The sequence below is a fragment of the Salvelinus fontinalis genome, chromosome 3 (genome assembly GCF_029448725.1).
Source record: "Salvelinus fontinalis isolate EN_2023a chromosome 3, ASM2944872v1, whole genome shotgun sequence".
NCBI classification, from domain to species: domain Eukaryota; kingdom Metazoa; phylum Chordata; class Actinopteri; order Salmoniformes; family Salmonidae; genus Salvelinus; species Salvelinus fontinalis.
Genome location: NC_074667.1, coordinates 36022380 through 36043179, shown reverse-complemented (window position 1 = coordinate 36043179; position 20800 = coordinate 36022380). Strand labels below are relative to the sequence as shown.

Sequence of the window (20800 nt, the reverse complement as noted above, 5' to 3'; positions counted from 1 at the left end):
TAAGTAAAAAGCACATGACAGCACACTTGGAGTTTGTCAAAAGGCACCTAAAGGACTCAGACCACGATGAAACCAAGATTATGCACTTTTGCCTGAAGCTTCACGCATAGAGGAACCCTGGTACCATCCCTACGGTTAAGCCTGGTTGTGGTATCATCATGCTGTGGGGGTATTTTTTAGCAGCAGGGACTGGGAGACTTGTCAGGATTGAGGCAAAGTTGAATGGAGCAAAGTACTGAGAGATACTTGATGAAAACCTACTCCAGAGCGCTCAGGACCTCAGACTGGGGGCGAAGGTTCACCTTCCAACAGGACAACGATCCTAAACACACAGCTGAGACAACGCAGGAGTGGCTTCGGGACAAGTCTCGGTATGTCCTTGAGTGGCTCAGACAGAGCCCGGACTTGAACAAGATCGAACATCTCTGGAGAGACCTGAAAATAGCTGGGCAGCGATGCTCCCCATCCAACTTGACAGAGCTTGAGAGGATCAAACCAAATTGTATTTGTCACATGCGCGGAATACAACAGGTATAATAGACCTTACCATGAAATGCTTACTTACAAGCCCTTAACCAACAATGCAGTTAAGAAAATAGAGTTATGAAAATATTTACTAAATAAACTAAAGTAAAAAATGATAGTTTTTTGTAACAATAATGAGCCTATATACAGGGGGTAGCGGTAACGAGTTAATGTGCGAGGTTAGCCGAGGTAGAGATGCAGGGGAGAAAGTCCCAAAATACAGGTGTGCCAAGCTTTAAATGTGTACATGACACTGAAACAAAATTTCCCCATGAGGACAATAAAGTAAGTAAGTAAGTAAGTAAGTAAGTAGCGTCATACCCAAGAAGACTCGAGGCTGTAATCGCTGCCAAAGGTGCTTCAACAAAGTACTGAGTAAATAATCAGAATTTCACAAAAAAATTCAAACCTGTTTTTGCTTTGTCATTATGGGGTATTGTGTATAGATTGCTGAGAAAAAAAACAATTTAATCAATTTTAGAATAAGGCTGTGGCGTAACAGAAATGTGGAAAATGTCAAGGGGTCTGAATACTTTCCGAATGCACTGTATATATACAGTACCAATCAAAAGTTTGGACACACCTACTCATTCAAGGGTTTTTCTTAATTTTACTATTTTCTACATTGTGGAATAATACTGAAGACATAAAAACTATGAAAGGTATGAGGTATGCACCTGGAATGCATTTCAATTAACACATGTGCCTTGTTAAAAGTTAATTTGTGGAATTTCTTTCCTTCTTAATGCGTTTGAGCCAATCAGTTGTGTTGTGACAAGGTGACAAACCACTACTAAAGGACACCAATAAGAAGAGACCTGCTTGGGCCAAGAAACACGAGCAATGGACATTAGACATTAGACCGGTGGAAATCTGTCCTTTCGTCTGATGAGTCCAAATTTGAGATTTTTGCTTCCAACCGTCGTGTCTTTGTGAGACGCAGAGTAGGTGTACTGATGATCTCTGCATGTGTGGTTCCCACCGTGAAGCATGGAGGAGGTGCTTGCTGGTGACACTGTCTGTGATTTATTTAGAATTAAACGCACACTTAACCAGCATGGCTACCACAGCATTCTGCAGCGATATGCCATCCCATCTGGTTTGGGGTTAGTGGGACTATCTTTTTTCTTTCGACAGGACAATGACCCAACACACCTCCAGGCTGTGTAAGGGCTATTTGATGGAGAAGGAGAGTGATGGATTTCAGAATCAGATGACCTGGCCTCCACAATCACCTGACCTCAACCCAATTGAGATGGTTTGGGATGAGTGAAGGGAAAGCATCCAACAAGTCCTCAGTATATGTGGGAACTCCTTCAAGTGTCACGTTCGTCGTAACATTGAAAAGAGGAGGACCAAGGCGCAGCGTGATAACAATACATTCTTCTATTTATTAAATACGAAATGAAGAACACTTGACAAACTAACAAAACAACAAACCGACGAACGTGACGCTAAAGCTAAACAGTGCAGACACAGGCAACTGACATAGACAATAACCCACGAACTACCCAATGAATATGGCTGCCTAAATATGGTTCCCAATCAGAGACAACGATAGACAGCTGTCTCTAATTGAGAACCAATCTAGGACATACATACACCTAGACTAGACACTGCCCCATAAACATACAAAACCCCTAGACAATATAAAACACATACATCCCCCATGTCACACCCTGACCTAACTAAAATAATAAAGAAAACAAAGATAACCAAGGCCAGGGCGTGACATCAAGACTGTTGGGAAAAAATCCAAGCTAGTTGAGAGAATGCCAAGAGTGTTCAAAGCTGTCATCAAGGCAAAGGGTGGCTACTTTGAAGAATCAAAAATATTATATGCATTTTGATTTTGATTTGTTTCACTCCTTTTTGGTTACTACATGATTCCATATGTGTTATTTCATAGTTTTGATGTCTTCACTATTATTAAACAGTATAGAAAATATTTAAAAAAATAAGAAAAACCCTTGAATGAGTAGGTGTGTCCAAACTTTTGACTGGTACTGTATATTCATTTTTTTACGAGTAGCTGACTAAAGACGGGACGGCGTGCATTCGTGTGGTTGAGTCCATTTCTGCGGTAACATGGACTCTTAACAATGTGATGACACTTTGTTGCTCCTTGCTGAAATGTAGAATGTTCATTCAAATGATGTTAACTGATGTGGCTTGTAATGTCAGTTGTGTTGAATCCACAAATCACAGCACTTATTGATGGTTACACTTCTTGCTTTTACTTCCTGCTTTAGTCCTATGGGTACACTTGCAATGGCTGCCAGTCCACCACTGACTTGAATGGGGTCTTTTCTTTAGATTTTTTTATGGCAGCACATGCAGTCAGGAGCGGAGAAGAGGAGAAAATTAAACAAAAATGTATTTTTGCTATTAAAACGGTTATTACGATGACCGAGGTCATTTGGCTGGCCAATTACCGTCATCCAAAATTCCATGACCGTCACAGCCTTACTCATAGCCTGCGTTTCCCACCCCATTATTTTCCTCTCTGTAGTAAAACTTAGCGAAAAAAAACAACAGCAAACCCCTATTGTTCGTCAACAGGTAATCAACAGATCTTTTTTCTGAGGTGAGTAGTTTGTCTATTAATAGATTGTGTTGAATGAGGGAAGCTTTTCCAGCCCTGCGTTCTACCAACACACTGAATCTGCAGTGAATGGCCCCCCTGTACTGTTACTGTATCCCTGCATGCTCTGTTCCATTGGTGTCAGATTTACTGATTCCTGGAACACCGGCCGACATGGCTGGAAAAGAGTGAGGTAGAGAGAGAATGAGAGAGAGGAAAGGCTAGGGAAGGCCAATTCAGAGAACTGATATACGTTTCACCAAATTAGAATGACTCACCTTGAACTAGTGTGCTAAAGAAATCAGTCTTGTTTAACCCATTACAATCTAAGCGCTGGCTAAGCCAGGGGTGGTGGTTCTACTAAGCTATATGGAATTGTTTTAAGAAGGTCATACCAAGGATAACTTTGCTATTTAATTTGGAATTTTAAGACCCCTTGAAGTATCTTTTTTTTTAATGTATTATTAGATGAAAATGTGTATTTGGCCTTACTGCTATTAGCTCATACAAATGCATTGAATAACATATTCACTACATGGAACAACAGATAGTCCCCCCCAAAAAAATCTAAAGGAAGTGTCTGTCCTATATCTGGAAGACATAAGAAAGATCAGAAAACCTTATTTATTTATTGTGTTCCATGTATTTAACCCCTTATTTTTGGTACTAAACTATCTCCTCCAAACATAACAATGGTCATTATGGCCAAACAGTTATATTTTTGTTTCATCAGACCAGATGACATTTCTCCAAAAAGTACGATCTTTGTCCCCATGTGCAGTTGCAAACCGTAGTCTGGCTTTTTCATGGCGGTTTTGGAGCAGTGGCTTCTTCCTTGCTGAGCGGCCATTCAGGTTATGTCGATATAGGACTCGTTTTACTGTGGATATAGATACTTTTGTACCTGTTTCCTCCAGCATCTTCACAAGGTCCTTTGCTGTTGTTCTGGGATTGATTTGTACTTTCGCACCAAAGTACATTCATCTCTAGGAGACAGAACGTATCTCCTTCCTGAGCGGTATGACGGCTACGTGGTCCCATGGTGTTTATACTTGCGTACTATTGTTTGTACGGATGAACGTGGTGCCTTCAGGCATTTGGAAGTTGCTCCCAAGGATGAACCAGACTTGTGGTGGTCTACAATAGTTTTTCTGAGGTCTTGGCTGATTTCTTTTGATTTTCCCATGATGTCAAGCAAAGAGGCATTGAGTTTGAAGGTAGGCCTTGAAATACATCCACAGGTACACCTCCAATTGACTCAAATGATGTCAATTAGCCTATCAGAAGCTTCCTAAGCCATGACAAAATTTTCTGGAATTTTCCAAGCTGTTTAAATGCACCATCAACTTAGTGTATTTAAACTTCTGACCAACTGGAATTGTGATAGAGTGAATTATAAGTGAAATAATCTGTCTGGAAACAATTGTTGGGAAAAATCCTTGTGTCATGCACAACGTAGATGTCCTAACCGACCTACCAAAACTATAGTTGTTAACAGGACATTTGTGGAGCGGTTGAAAAACGAGTTTTAATGACTCCAACCTAAGTGTATGTAAACTTCCGACTTCAACTGTACTTCCATTCATTTTTTCAACTGGTACCGGGGACCTTCAGACGAGTCTTGGGAGACCTGTAGGCGCACTAGAGCAAAACAACTGACATGTACGTGTTCGTGAGAATCTCGATTTTCGGGACGTCTCATAGTTTGACACCGCTCTGTCGCCTTTCACCGCAGATGCGGAAGTGCGACATCGGCAGATACAGTGGATTGTGACGCATCTGATGCAGAAGATATCTCTATTTTGTTATTATGCTAATTCGATTTCCACTGACTTGTTTTACATTCGTATTCTGGTCATTGAGCTTAAAGTTCATTTTCTGACATTTTCAAACCTCAAAATGTGGGGTCCACGCTGATTTTGGAGTGAACTATCCCTTTACATGAGCTAAGGCAAAATACCTATTGCCAGCCACTCCACTTCTTCTCAAAAAGCAAAGTAACCATCCCAATGATATGAGGAAGACATCCTAATGATATGAGAAAATGCTGTGGTTTTCCAGTGAAATCTTTAACCGTCTGTCAACCTAACCACAAAACTTCCAGCCCTGCTGTTACCAGGCAACCAAAGTGAACAGTAAACAACCACACTAAACACCATTAATCACTTATTAGTGTCAACGATAAGAAAACAATGATGAAACAATGTGAACAATTAGGTCACACCTTGACAACACATGACTTTTCTCTTGGTTCTGAAGGACATGGTAAAGGGTTCAGTCAACAGAGGAAGACTCCTTGCTCTCATGTCAAAGTTCCTTCTGAAGCAGCGAGCATTCCAGGCCTCCCACCTCAGTTTTCCTATTTAAACAGACTGTGGTAATCTACAGGTGTGTTAACATAATCCCAGGTGTAGCTACAGTATGAAGGCTGCTTTCACAGAACCAGAGGGGCCAGACAGATGAGACGCTGCAGCCTCCAGCAAGCATGCCATTGCCAACACCACCAGGCAGGTCTCCACTCAGCAGTTACCAACACACACATAAACACTCAAACACACAGAGACACACAGACTGAAACAGAGACAGATACAAACACATAAGGAAAATCTTACGATATCAACAATAGCATACTACTTCAATAAAGCAATGTATTGGGCATGCTTTCTAAGTAGTGTCGTACGTTAAACTGAAACTTCTGTACTTTTTAGACACTGTAACAACGGTTCAGTGCTATAATTTAAAAAACGTTTGGTATTTCTATCATACAGTATGTGTCTCAGATCTTTATTGATTGAGAGGATCGAGTCTGTCTGCCAGCGCAGCTGATGTCCACTTATAGCGCGAGAGCACCGAGCATGTTCCACTTACTCATTGCTAGCTCTAGCCTAGAGGTCTTCACAGGTTCAAAAAGTTGGACTCGTTCCGAAATGGACCTGGGGCTTTCCCACTACGACCCAATACGCATAAATACAATTTTAAAATCTAATCTCCTATGAGGAGGCGATTAAAATAATTGAGAATACAAGTGATTCTAGTGAAAAAATGGTAGTGGATACGCCACAGCCTGTAGTAAATGTTTGCTGCCAGACAAAAGATACCCTGTGTGTTAAAAAGGTGGATTTTGTTGCGTTCATTGTCACAGTTATAAATTGTACGGCACAACTCTCAAAGAAGTTGAAAAAACAGGACATTATTGTGGCTGCGGCAGAAAAGTTTGGCGCCGCAAGACCCACACTCCAAGGTTCCTCTTGAGCCTGTGTAGGGATCAGATGTTTTATTTATTTTTAACAGAAAAGTTGTTTGATTTATTTTTTGGTCGTTTTCCTTTCCATTAACATATATACCATATACCGAGGTATTTGAAAACAGCCACCAAATGTTTTTTCAACATCATCAAAACTATTTTTCCCCCCCCAAGTTTTTCCAATACATTTGAATATTAGTTGCAAATGTTTTAGCTATTACCTGCAGTCAACTCGTGTAATACCTTAGCAGATTGTGTTTATAATTTCACCTCATTTACGCCAGTCACGTGTTTGTTCGTAAATAGCACAACCGGAGCTGGTGAGTCCATAGCGTTCTATACAGTGGGGCAAAAAAGTATGTAGTCAGCCACCAATTGTGCAAGTTCTCCCACTTAACAAGATGAGAGAGGCCTGTAATTTTCATCATAGGTACACTTCAACTATGACAGACAAAATGAGAAAAAATATCCAGAAAATCACATTGTAGGATTTTTAATGAATTTATTTGCAAATTATGGTGGAAAATAAGTATTTGGTCAATAACAAAAGTTTATCTCAATACTTTGTTATATACTTTTTGTTGACAATGACAGAGGTCAAACGTTTTCTGTAAGTCTTCACAAGGTTTTCACACACTGTTGCTGGTATTTTGGCCCATTCCTCCATGCAGATCTCCTCTAGAGCAGTGATGTTTTGGGGCTGTTGCTGGGCAACACGGACTTTCAACTCCTACTTTCTATGGGGTTGGGATCTAGAGACTGGCTAGGCCACTCCAGGACCTTGAAATGCTTCTTACGAAGCCACTCCTTCGTTGCCCGGGCGGTGTGTTTGGGATCATTGTCATGCTGAAAGACCCAGCCACGTTTCATCTTCAATGCCCTTGCTGATGGAAGGAGGTTTTCACTCAAAATCTCACGATACGTGGCCCCATTCATTCTTTCCTTTACACGGATCAGTTGTCCTGTTCCCTTTGCAGAAAAACAGCCCCAAAGCATGATGTTTCCACCCCCATGCTTCACAGTAGGTATGGTGTTCTTTGGATGCAACTCAGCATTCTTTGTCCTCCAAACACGACGAGTTGAGTTTTTACCAAAAAGTTATATTTTGGTTTCATCTGACCATATGACATTCTCCCAATCTTCTTCTGGATCATCCAAATGCTCTCTAGCAAACCTCAGACGGGCCTGGACATGCACTGGCTTAAGCAGGGGGACACGTCTGGCACTGCAGGATTTGAGTCCCTGGCGGCGTAGTGTGTTACTGATGGTAGGCTTTGGTACTTTGGTCCCAGCTCTCTGCAGGTCATTCACTAGGTCCCCCCGTGTGGTTCTGGGATTTTTGCTCACCGTTCTTGTGATCATTTTGACCCCACGGGGTGAGATCTTGCGTGGAGCCCCAGATCGAGGGAGATTATCAGTGGTCTTGTATGTCTTCCATTTCCTAATAATTGCTCCCACAGTTGATTTCCTCAAACCAAGCTGCTTACCTATTGCAGATTCAGTCTTCCCAGCCTGGTGCAGGTCTACAATTTTGTTTCTGGTGTCCTTTGACAGCTCTTTGGTCTTGGCCATAGTGGAGTTTGGAGTGTGACTGTTTGAGGTTGTGGACAGGTGTCTTTTATACTGATAACAAGTTCAAACAGGTGCCATTAATACAGGTAACGAGTGGAGGACAGAGGAGCCTCTTAAAGAAGAAGTTACAGGTCTGTGAGAGCCAGAAATCTTGCTTGTTTGTAGGTGACCAAATACTTATTTTCCACCATAATTTGCAAATAAATTCATTAAAAATCCTTTTTTTTTCTCATTTTGTCTGTCATAGTTGAAATGTACCTATGATGAAAATTACAGGCCTCTCTCATCTTTTTAAGTGGGAGAACTTGCACAATTGGTGGCTGACTAAATACTTTTTTGCCCCACTGTATCTATTGGTGACTCTCTGTTGTGTGGCGAACATGAGGTGATGAAGTTACACTTATATACAATTCACTACTAAATGTTTGCAATCAGATATCTTATAATGGCTTTCTGCCAGAAGTCAAAGAGCTCTGGATGAGTTATCTGTTTAGCTGCCATTTTCCCCCTGCGCTTTCTACTAACGTTTTTTTTGTCTGTTCGTTTCCCATGTACACATGCTGCTCTTCCTTTAGAAAAGCATACATGACAACTTTGTTCATTTGCACAATTTCTCTCGTTCACTTTCGCTTATAAATATCCACACTCACAGAAAATGACATTTGGTAGCTACTAGCTATGCTTCTAAAACTTTATGAGCTGGATTTGCAATTAATTTATGTTAATTTTCGCTCATTAGCATTTAGCTAACAGCGTCTATGTGATTCACTATTAGTTTGTGCAAATTCTATAATGTCGGTAAAACTGTAAATCCAATATGAAAATCTGGATACCGCCCAAGCCTAATACCCATAACATGATGCAGCCACCACTATGCTTGAAAATATGGAGAGTGGTACTCAGTAATATGTTGTATTGGATTTGCCTCAAACATAACACTTTGTATTCAGGACATCAAGTTAATTGCTTTGACACATTTTTTGCAATATTACTTTAATGCCTTTTTGCAAACAGGTTGCATGTTTTGGAATATTTATATTCTGTACAGGCTTACTTCTTTTCACTCTGTCAATTAAGTTAGTATTGGGGAGTAACTTCAATGTTGTTGATCCATCCTCAGTTTTCTCCTATCACAGCCATTAAACTCTGTTTTAAAGTCACCATTGGCCGTCATGGTGAAATCCCTGAGCTGTTTCCTTCCTCTCGGCAACTGAGTTAGGAAGGACGCCTGTATCTTTGTTGTGACTGGGTGTATTTATAGACCCAAGGCTTAATTAATAACTTTACCATGCTCAAAGGGGTATTCAATGTCTGCTTTTTTTATCCATCTACCATTATGTTCTCTTCTTTGCGAGGCATTGGAAAACATCCCTGGTCTTTGTGGTTGAATCTGTGTTTGAAATTCACTGCTTGACTAAGGGACCTTACAAATAATTGTGTGGGGTACAGAGATGAGGTAGTTATTCAAAAATCATGTTAAACACCATAATTGCACATTACTTATGTGACTTGTTAAGCACATTTTTACTCCTGAACTTATTAGGCTTGCCATAACAAAGGGATTAAATACTTATTGACCCAAGACTTTTCAGCTTTTAACAATTTGCAAAAAAATGTAAAAACATATTTCCACTTTAACATTATGGAGTATTGTGTATAGGCCAGTGATACAACAAATCTCAACTTAATCAATTTTAAATTCAGGCTGTAACATACCAAAATGTGACTCGTTTCAGGACTAGGCGTATGTTGCACGTAACTACTTCACAGGAGAGGCATTTGAACGTAAACACAAATGCCTTCTGGAACATGTGAACTTTCATGTACCTTAATGACACACTTGTATGCCATCTGTAAATATGACCCCAAAAAATTAATTATTTGGTTTAGCCATGGAAAAAGACAGGGACCTTCCCACTAGCTGTGATTGGCTGAGATAATGGATGGGCTGGACATGCCGAAAGATGAGTTCGGATTGGTCTGCCATGCGGTATGTTTCTGTATATAACATGAGCTGCTCAGTATATGTAGGTAATACTTTCTACCGCATCTTTTTTGAAAGATATCATGAAGAACTCCAAAAGTGTTGCTAATGCTCTCCACTTTCTGGAGGACGATCGTGCCATGCTGACTCTCTCCAACTCTCCAAAATGAATCAGACAATGAGGAAATTCCTGATATAGGTCAAAACATGTTCATTGAACCAGACATTGTAGTCCTAAGGAATAGCGTCCAACAGTGTTGTTGTCACGGAAGAATGTCAGATATTTGAGTTTGAGTTTATTTTTACAGGGACAGTGCACATTAATCAACGTTTCAGTAAAAGTGCCGGTTTTAGCCAGCCGGCTAATTTTCAACCGCAGTCCCTGGGCAGGTTATTAAAAACAATTACAATATAGACAATAGCAACATAGAACAAGACATAGCATACAGACATAGCAACATAGGACAAGCAAGACGTAGCATACAGACAGAGCAACATAGAACAAAAAGCAGCAAGCCAAAATTCATAAAAGCAACAAAGTGTTTCCACACCTCACAGACAACAGACATGGAAAGCGGCAACACACAGCTAGGGACCATGTTCACAAATCTGATTGACCTTTAGCCATGTCTTCAAGCATTTTGTGAAAGTGTGATATGTGGTGCAGTTATGTGTGTCTGATGGCAGTGTATTCCAGACATGGGAAGCTCTCACAGAAAAAGCGGATTTACTAAAGGTGCTTTTCCTTAGGGGAACTACACAGTCACCTCTCATGGCAGACCTTGTGGATCTGCTGCCATATGTTTGGGGTTTCTGTTTAACAAAAATACTGAGTGGAGGGGGAGCCAAGCCATTTAGGATCTTGAATACAAGACATGCATCGGTGTATTGCACAAGATTTTCCCAACTCAGGAGCTCATGCTTTCTGAGGATGTGACAGTGATGATGGCTATTGGGCTTCCTATCAAGCACTTTGAGAACCTGTTTGTAGACAGACTGAATAGGTCTTACTGTTGTACAGCAAGCTTGGGCCCAACTAGTCAAGCAGTATGTTAAGTGGGGGAGTATCATAGATTTCAGATATTAAACATTTTGAATTCTGTCAGAATGTTGTTTTCATTGTAAGTTAAAGCGTACGTTAGCTGGCTGGCTCGCTAGTTAACTTTATGTGTATGATCTGTGTAGTAATATTATTTGTATCTCAGAAATCATTGCTAGTTATTGCCTAATGTTAGCTAGCTAACATTGAACCTAGTTGGTTAGCTTTAGCTACCTACAGATTCATGCATGATGGCCAGCTATGACAGTCAGTTTGTATTGCTAGTAGTATGGGTTGGGATTATTGCCACATTCAAAACAACTGGGAACTGGGAACTGACTTCCAAGTTCAGTGCTTTTAAGACAACTGGAAACTAGAGAAAAAAAAAACTAGCTCCAACTGAAAAATCGTTTTGAACGGTCAAACAACTCGGGATTCCTATTTGGGAGCCCCGACTTTCCGACCCGAAGACCACTGACTTCATGTTTTGACCTTGTATTTTTCCAAGTTCCCAGTTGTCTTGAAAGCACCATTAGGTTCATTGTTTAGCTAGCTAGCTACAGGTCTAAAGAAAGACTATTCGACAGATGATTACATAACCCACCAAGTTAGCCAGGTGTGTCTGGGGGTGATTACGGTCATCTATTGTATTTCATGAACATGTGTACATGGTGACCCATCCACAATAATGACCCATCCACTTAGTTAGATGTGCCTGGGAGGTGGTTATAGCATTTCTTTCACATGACCCATCAATTTAGACAACTAATATTTATAAAATATTTATACAATATTTATCTGGACACTTTCTATTTGTGATATTGCTACTATGCAAGTAACCATTTCACTGTACTATTTACATCTTCTGTATCCTGCATCTGACAAATAAACTTAGATTTTATTTAATGTAGTGCGTGTTTACCAGAGACGGTAGTGTGAAGAACAACATGACCTGCACCAAAGTCAGATTAGGATACAGGCCAAGGACTAGATAACGTGTATTTTTGCTTCTACTTTCAGTCTTGAAATCTTTGGTTGTTTACTACACTACCTTACTCCGTTTAGCGCATGGCCTCACATGTGAATCGTTAAAAAGATGGTTGGAGCTTAAGAGGGTGTGAACGATGCTGAATGGGTGTAGAAGAAGAGCTCTCCAGTAGGTGTACCAAAACATTCAAGGGCCATTTTCTCAAAAGTGGGGTTACAAGTTTAGCAACTTTCAAAGCAGAATTACTTTCCCGTTGTTCCTCAACTGCAGTGTATGATATACCATTTTCTAGCTCTGAGGCTCTACTTTTATCCAATGTCAAAAACCCATTGAAAATGTTGCTACATAGGACCGAATCGAGATGGTCGTGTCCACATCCACAGATGTGGAAAAAGAGGTGTGCATACTTTCTGAAGGCACTGTAGTTAGATTGCTAAAAGCAAAGTCAAATTGATTGCGTGATTGTATAATTGATTCATTAATGCATACATGCCTGTCTCTGAAAAATGGACATCAAACATTTCAAATGTCATGATATTGAACTCAAAAGATCTGTCTGGATCAAGTGCCATTTTGAAGTGATAACGTTTTGATATCGGGTACCGTGATGGTAGCGAGTATCGTGATACTAAACCTTGTTACCAGTAAATATTCTGGTACCGTGACAACACTAAGTCTAAGTGGTACGCTAGTATGGACATTGGAACGTAATTATACCCTCTCTTTCTTCATACAAAGGTTGTTTATTCATAGTCATACACAATTTACATAATATGTATGTTGAGAAGATGAGGTGTAACATAATCACTACAAGAAGATCATGTGAATAACATTAATTCAGTATGTAGCCTAGAAGACAACAGGCAAGACCAGGTCCTTACCGTTCCGGTGACCCTGACGTCATGGAGACGCCCCCACTCGTCCTCGTGGCTGTCAACCATCATTAGTCCGTCCTCCTCCATCCCCCACTCAGCCTGCAGATCCAGCTGCACCTCCTCCCCCAAGGAGTGCATCCCCACGGCCGGGTAGAGTGCCTCTGGAGACCCTGGGACAACGACCGTGCCCACCTGGACGCAAACACAATGTTACTATGTCCGATGGGTGACAGATAGATGGAGTCTGGACCAGTCCAGGACCATTGAGTACTAGACCCACTCTAAGACCAAAGCCTTGATCCTGACTGCACACGTGGTCTCATGAGTAAGACTACGAAATTAAGACTCAATCTCTGTGGCCCAATCTGCATTCATGGCATATGGAGGCGTTACATATCATAGAAAATATAAAAACCAGACGAAGGTAGGGTAATCTTTCTCCAATTACAGCAAGATGTTGATTGTATGTTGTAGGCCTACAGGTGTGTGGAAGAGAATAAGACTAGGAGCTTAGCTTACTTCTTTTCCGTTCTTGGTGAAGAGGACTGTTGTTCGTCCATCCTCCAACGACTCTAGGTAGATCCCACAGCCGATACGATCGCCACGGTTACATTTGGGCCCAAATTGCTGCCCAACAGTGTTCCCATTGTACAGCCTGTTGAATGGCAGAGAGGTGAGATGTGAGCGTGCTGGCTGAGCAACAGCTGGCAGACTACTAAAGGAAACACCAACATAAAGTGTCTAGGGGGTTGGCCCACCACGAGCCGCCAGAACAGCTTCAATGTGCCTTGGCAATGAATTCTACAAGTATCTGATGTTCTACTAGAGGGACTTGACACCATTCTTCCACAAGAAATCCTATAATTTTGTGTTTTGTTGATGGCAGTGGAAAATGCTGTCTCAGGCCCCATTCCAGAATCTCCCATAAGTGCTCAATTGGGTTGAGATCTAGTGACTGAAACAGAAACACACACACACACACTTTAAACCTCCTATGCTCCTTTGAACCCATCTTTCAATGTCACTGAAATCTCTTCTTCTAGCCATGGTAGCCAAAATAATTGGCAACTGGCATTTTATACATGACCCTAAGCATGGTGGGATGTTTTATTGCTTAATTAACTCAGGAACCATACCTGTGTGGATGCACCTGCTTTCAATATACTTTGTATCCATGATTTGTTTCCTTCCTTTATTTTGGCAACCTTCACCACAGTAGACAAGGTAGTAGAACTGAGACGATAAACCAAAAATGATCGACACTGACCACACCAATCACTTATCGCTGATATTGTCATCACCATAAGTAGCCTATACTAGAGAAATGTGAAGTTTGAAATGAAATAAGTTAGCTAAATGTGTGATTGTTAATGGGAAAATTGATAGTTATAACCATAACTAATATTATTAGTAGTTTAAAGGATTTTTAAAAAGTGGTGCACATTAATGTTATAAACGTATTGTTCTATTTATCGTTATCGCATCAATTCAAGCAATTTATCGCGATATGGATTTTTGTCTATATTGCCGCCCAGCTCTACCAAGCAGTGTTTCTCAACATAGGTTGAATGTTAAGTGGTGCTGAATGTAAAGTGGTGAATGTAAAGTGGTGCTGTGGATCGTTCAAAATAAATCTGTTGAGGAATATTAGGCCTATTTCTCTATTCCCTTCTAGAACATGCCATTGAAATTATCTCTATGCATTCTAAAGCAAACGGATGCTAGAATGTTAAGGTAGGCCTTCATTCAAAACTTAAAAAATAGGAGATTTTAGAGTATGTATGGGATACACATGGTATACGCCGTCCAACGAATTCCTTACTTGCAGGTTCCTTCTCGACAATGCAATAACAATAAGAAACAAGGTAACAGTAAACATTTTGTCCCCCATTAGTTATGCAAAACCCCCACTTGGGCCAATTGAGATATCGCGTGTAACTAACACATTTCAGTTAATTACTATAGCTCCCGGCTTGGACCAATCAGTAAAGATTTGCAAGACGCATCATTCCCCCAAGGTTTCATCTAACTCGGCCCTTCAAACTCGACCCAGTGCTGTCTGAATTATTGCGTGTGACTAACGGACAAATGAACGGACGGACGAAGACAGATCCACAGTCCCTTCCCCGATTTCATCATGGGGGACAATAATAAAAGATAGGAATACAAACATAAAGTAAATGGCTCAGTAGAATAGAATAAGCATGTTAGTATAATACAGGAAGATACAATATATACCCCAATATTTACACGTGTTTTGGGGAAGGGGGTTTGGGGAAAGATGTTCAAATTGTGCAGTATTTACCAATCATAATAAGAGTCTGGTAGCTGCAGTTGTGATGCGTGTGTAGCATGAATGTGTGTGGGTGCATGTTTGCTAAGGTGCGGAGAAGCAGAGCAGGTGGTCAGTCCAGTTCAAGTGTTCAGCAGTCTGATGGCTTGTAGATAAAAACTGTCTCTGAGCCTGTTGATATCAGACCTCATGCTCTGATACCATCTGCCCAACGGTAAGGGAGAAAACAGCTCGTGGCGGGGGTGTGTGGGGTCCTTGATGATGCTGCGGGCCTTCCTCAGGCACCGTTTCGGGTAGATGTCCTGGATTTTTATTTATTTAACTAGGCAAGGCAGTTAAGAACAAATTCTTATTTACAATAATGACCTACCCCAGCCAAACCCGGACGGCGCTGGGCCAATTGTGCGCCGCCCTATGGGACTCCCAATCACGGTCGGATTTGATGCAGCCTGGATGTTTTAGATCACGGTGGGTGGGGGCAGTGATGTACTGGGCCGTCTCCACCACCCGGAAGAGGGTCTTGCAGTCGTGGACGATGCAATTCCCATACCAGGCCGTGATGCAACCGGTCAGGACGCTCTCGATGCTGCAGAGTTAGTATTTGGAGAAGACTCAGGGTGACATTCCGAATTTCTTCAGCCGCCGTAGGAAGTAGAGATGCTGTTGCACCCTCTTGACAAGACTGGTGGTCTTGTTGGTCCATGTCAAGTCCTCGGTGATGTGGACGCAGAGGAACTTAACTGTTAACTCTCTCTACTCCCTCTTAACTCTCTCTACTGTAGTCCTGTTGATGTGGATTGGAGCATGTTCCCTCCTCTGCTTCCTGAAGTCAACAATCAGCTCCTTTGTTTTACTGCCATTGAGGGAGAGGTTGCTGTCCTGGCACCACAATGCCAGTTCACTTACCTCCTCCCTATAGGCTGACTCGTCATTGTTGGTTATCAGGCCTACAGCCGTGGTGTTGTCAGCAAACTTGATGATGGAGTTAGTGTCGTGCAAAGCCACGCAGTCATGGGTGAACAGATATAGCAGAGGCCTGAGGACACACCCCTGGGGGGCCCCTCTGTTAAGAGTCAGTGTGGAGGAGGTGTTGTTGCCAATCCTCACAGCCTTTGGTCTGCCCGTGAGGAAGTCCAGGATCCAGTTGCAGAGGGTGGTGTCCAGCACACACTGAGGATGCGGCCAGGGATGCCATCTGGGTCGGCAGCTTTGTGAGTATTCCCTCTTTTGGGAGTTTTCCTCACGTCAGACTCTGAGAGCAAAAGCACTTGATCATCCGGAGCAGCGAGTCTTCCAAATTGAGGGTAGAATATGTTAAGCTCGTCTGGTAGGGAGGCTTCGATGGGCACCACACAGCTGGATTTGCCTTTGTAGTCTGTGATAGTCTCTTGTTCTTGCCACATGCGTCGTGAATCTGATTTGTCGAACATCAATTAAAGTTCAATTCAATTAACTTACTTGCCATCATCAGCGTGGTAGGCCACTGAGTGCGGGAGCCAGCCAGGCTGATGGTCCAGCTTGTAGTATTGAGGCACCAGGCCAACAGCAATCATCCCCCTTACCCCTGTGTCAACGATGGTCACCTGAAAACATCACAGACCACTTCACTTAAAAACCATAGCATGAGCAAGAGGTCCTAACATGCTCAAAAGTCCTCATTCATATTTCCCTGTGGGGGTGGCAGTCAGACAGCTGTTCACGAGCACCTGCAACTACACACTTTCCTACCGACAGCAATTAATTATGACATCATACCTGAGGGCCGCTTGAGTAGAAGGAGTGCAATCAGAACACTGACAGATCCAGAGCGCTGAAAAGGGGAAACCATTAAGTTCTTCCCCATGACCTCACTAGCACGGTCCCTGGAATATGCACCAGTCTGTTTCTCTGTATCACATTCTTAATCCCTTTCAGAGCTCCCTAATCCTCAGTCAGACTGGTGTGGGGCTGCGTCACAAATGGCACCTATGGGCCCTAGTCAAAAGGTAGTGCACTCTAAAAGGAATAGGGTGCCATTTGGGACATAAAGACACTTGAACTGAGATGGACACAGGTGTGCTGGTGATAGACTGAGGTTACAACTGACTGATAGGTGGTTGGGAAAGCACCCCTTGCCCACTGCTAAACGGTGTAAGCCTCAAAAATCTAACATTTTCATATAAGAACCATGTAACTTGCAGTTACATGATTGATAAATAAAATCTGTGTTTTGGCAATGATCATCCTAAAAACGGGAATATTTCAGTGCATGTGTCAAAAGGTAGGTAAGACAATAATAAAAATAATGAAAATCCTTTCATGGCTTCAGTCTTCTGTTTCCATAAACAAGGCTGTGTTAAATTCACTCTAAGGTGTGTCCGTTAATGAAAAGCGGGATATGATTTCCCTTCCATTAAAGTTAAAGCAGGCGTGGGCGTTCAGTCAGACACTCATTATGTCTGCCCAGTCAATCCTCCAACGCCATAGTGTGCATCCCAAATGGCACGCTATTCCCCTATATAGTGGACTACTATGGGCACTGGTCAAAAGTAGTGCATTATAAAGGGAATAGGGTGCCATTTGGGACTCACAATGGACACCAGCAGGAATCCTTCAGGAATCGCTCTACTTACCCACTCACTGTCCTGGCATAGCATACAGTAGGCTCAGTAAGCCAACACTAAACACCAGAACCAGACCTCTCCCTATCCCAGAATGTACAGCCAAGTCCTCCTTTCCTGAGCTTTACCAAAACCCAGGATGCTTTTTTACGAGTCTGCTGTCTTTATGATTTAGTCTGGAGGGACTCCTATTAAAAAAGGTACTGGTGAATAACTGGGGAGTTATGTTACACACTGCATACTTTTACACTGGAAAAACGACCATGTTTGATCCATTTGTCAGATCATTTGTTTAAAAAAAAAGAAGGGTCCAAAAATAACAGTTTGGGTTGGTCTGAAAACTATTTTTACTTAAATGTGTCAGCTAAATTTAGCAGCTGTGCAGTTCTCTGAGGGCAGACAGCAGTTAATCTACAGGGTGTAACTGGCGATGGGCTCAGAATTACGATGCTCTTGACTTGAACTGTCAAAAGACTAGCCGATACTACATTAGGCAACAGTGTGGGAACAACAGGGTTCAACAGTGTGGGAACACAATAGAGGCAAGAGACATCTTGACTCGACAACTTGTGTAATATGTCTGTCAAATTTGATTAATAGCTTGGTAATGTTAAATAAATGGACCAAAATGAACTACAAGACCACCAATGCCTGAGTCAGGGATACCTAACGAAATCTGTATTAGAGCCTACCTCAAAGTAGCAGTTTCCTTTGGATAACGGCCTTGGAGCCACGTAGCAGCCAACCTCATCCGAGTTCCCTTGGTAACTGTAAAAGAATTTCAGAAATGACTTTATATTAATCTTATCATATTTTCTAAAGTATTTGAAAGTATGCAACGAACATACAAGCGTATGCTACACAGCATACAGTTGTTCTTTAACTTGTGGATGGTACTGGTCATCCAAGACAGTGAGAGGCTAGGAAGACAGTGTGAAAGAAAGTATGAGTCTAAAAGCAATCAATCTAGGGGCCGTATCCACAAAGCAAGTAGAAAATGAGTCATAAGTGCTGAGAATATACATTTTACTCCTACTCTTATGGGTAAAAATTGAAAACTATGCATGAAGCCTCTTTAGTCCCTCCTAGTCAAAATATATTTAGGAGACCTCATGAGCTGTCCTAACCAGTTAAGAATTACCAGCAGGTGTCTTGATAATAGAAAAATGCAGTGAGTCAGTGGTTCCTGCACCACATGCAATTGCAATTGTTAAAGTTGCACTATGCAAAAATCGCTCTGCCATTTCCTGGTTGCTAATACTCTAATAGTTCGCCTAATTTCAGTTTATGTCACAAAATAAGCTAGTATACCATTATACCGTTTAAACTGCTCTGAAATATATTTTCCATAACCAAAAATATTGTTGTTTCAGCTGTTTGAAGCTGGTGTACAAAACCGAAAGTAAAAGACTCAAAAACAAAACTTAAGAATGGGAAGCATAGAAATAGCTCGCATAGAACAGATCTATTCTGCACGCATATACATTTGACAATTGAACGCATCTAGGGCTTTAGCCAGCTGATCCGACACCTTATGCTTGGCTACAGTTACCTCAAAAAATGTATTAAGAAACTGCGGAGCCGGCGCAAGATATGGCTTGGAAAACGTACCTCAATCCAGGGATGAGAAATGTGTAGGGATGAGAAATGTGTAGTGCAGCTGTAAGCAAGTGTAAGGTGTTGGATCTGCTGGCTACTATTGCTTATGTTAACTTTGAATGTTTCCAATGAAAATTATTGTCCTTTCAAAAGTATACAATGTTGTATGTAACATTATCGTCAAGTGACTTGATACCTACTTTGCAAAAGCAATTTAGAGATGTTAAACGGGATTGCGAGTGTGTTGATATAAAGATAATATTGTTAAAATTCTGCTTTTAACAACCATCAGAATTTGTTAAAATATATATATATATGCCATATATATTTTAGGCAATAATTAAGAGTAGGCCTAGGCAAAGTGATCGTGTCAGGCGAAAGTGATATCAAACGTTTGACCATTTCAACATTTGATGTACAGTCCCATTCAAAGTTGGCGATGCCTCATCGCAAATGGTTATTCCCCATCATTTGCAACAATGTCAATAAGTGTCATCACTATCTTTCCTTTGCGGTACCTCAAACTGCCGTGATTGTGATTACCAGCTGAGATAAACTTTTATGAGTTGATTTTACTCCTGGCTAAGAGTATGTCTGAGCAGTGTCTTAACATCAACCTACTCTGAGCTGGGAGTTTTTAAAGCCTTAAAATAGGTTTTAACAGCATTCCTAGGACGTTTTATGAGATGCTTTGTGGATACGGACCTAGGACCCAGTACAAACTAACACACCTGAGTCAGCTCATCAAGGACTTGAATCCGGTGTTACTACTTGGCTGCAACAAGAGACTTCACTCAGTGGGCTTGTTTGGCTTCAACTGCCTTGCAGTCACCGACTGCCTGATCTACAATTCACCTTGAATAATAACTACCTATTATTATTTGCAGATCAGACAGCCAATCACAATTTACCCACATTGCACCACAGATGTGATGTTCTCGAACAAGACCACCATGCCTGTGGGTTCCCAGAACCAAGGATAGAGATATTATGATGCATCTGACTGTTCTTTCTCTTTACATTCCTTGGTTCTGTGGACAGGGCCACAGGGTGGCTGTGTTTGAGAATATTAGGGTCGTGATTCATTGTGGGTAAATTGTGTCTGACTGACTGATCTGGGCCCGGTTTCCAAAAAGCATCTTCAGGATAGGTTCATCATTAGAACCTTCGTAGGAGCATTGTTAAAACTCTGAGCTTATTCCCAAAACCATCGTTATTAACGTTGCACTTGAAATCACTCTTAATCTAACGCCTGCCTCAGACCACTCGTAGAACAGCTAAGTGCGTCGTTAAATACTTTTTTGCCTTCCCGCGGCACTTTATAGACAGAAGATCTTCGCTAAACATAGAATCACATGGTGTATCAATCTCTCTTTGACCGCTGATAACTTCAGAACAAAGTTGGCAATAAATAAAAAGCTGCCAATGTCTTTGCAAATGATACAAAGAAGGGACATATAAAAAGATGCTTCAAATGGAAACCAAGATGACTGCATT

General features: G+C 41.5%; 1 protein-coding gene across 1 annotated transcript in view; it reads right to left on the bottom strand.

The window, feature by feature from the left end:
* LOC129846205 (SPRY domain-containing protein 3-like) overlaps window positions 1–20800 on the bottom strand; it is a 52085-nt gene that overhangs the window by 29721 nt on the left and 1564 nt on the right. Inside the window, exons 3-6 of the mRNA XM_055914208.1 lie at window positions 18397–18472; window positions 16563–16687; window positions 13331–13466; window positions 12818–13003 (exon numbers count right to left, since the gene is read on the bottom strand). Of these exons, the coding sequence (XP_055770183.1) occupies window positions 12818–13003; window positions 13331–13466; window positions 16563–16687; window positions 18397–18472 (523 nt within the window). The remainder of the gene's footprint in view (window positions 1–12817; window positions 13004–13330; window positions 13467–16562; window positions 16688–18396; window positions 18473–20800) is intronic.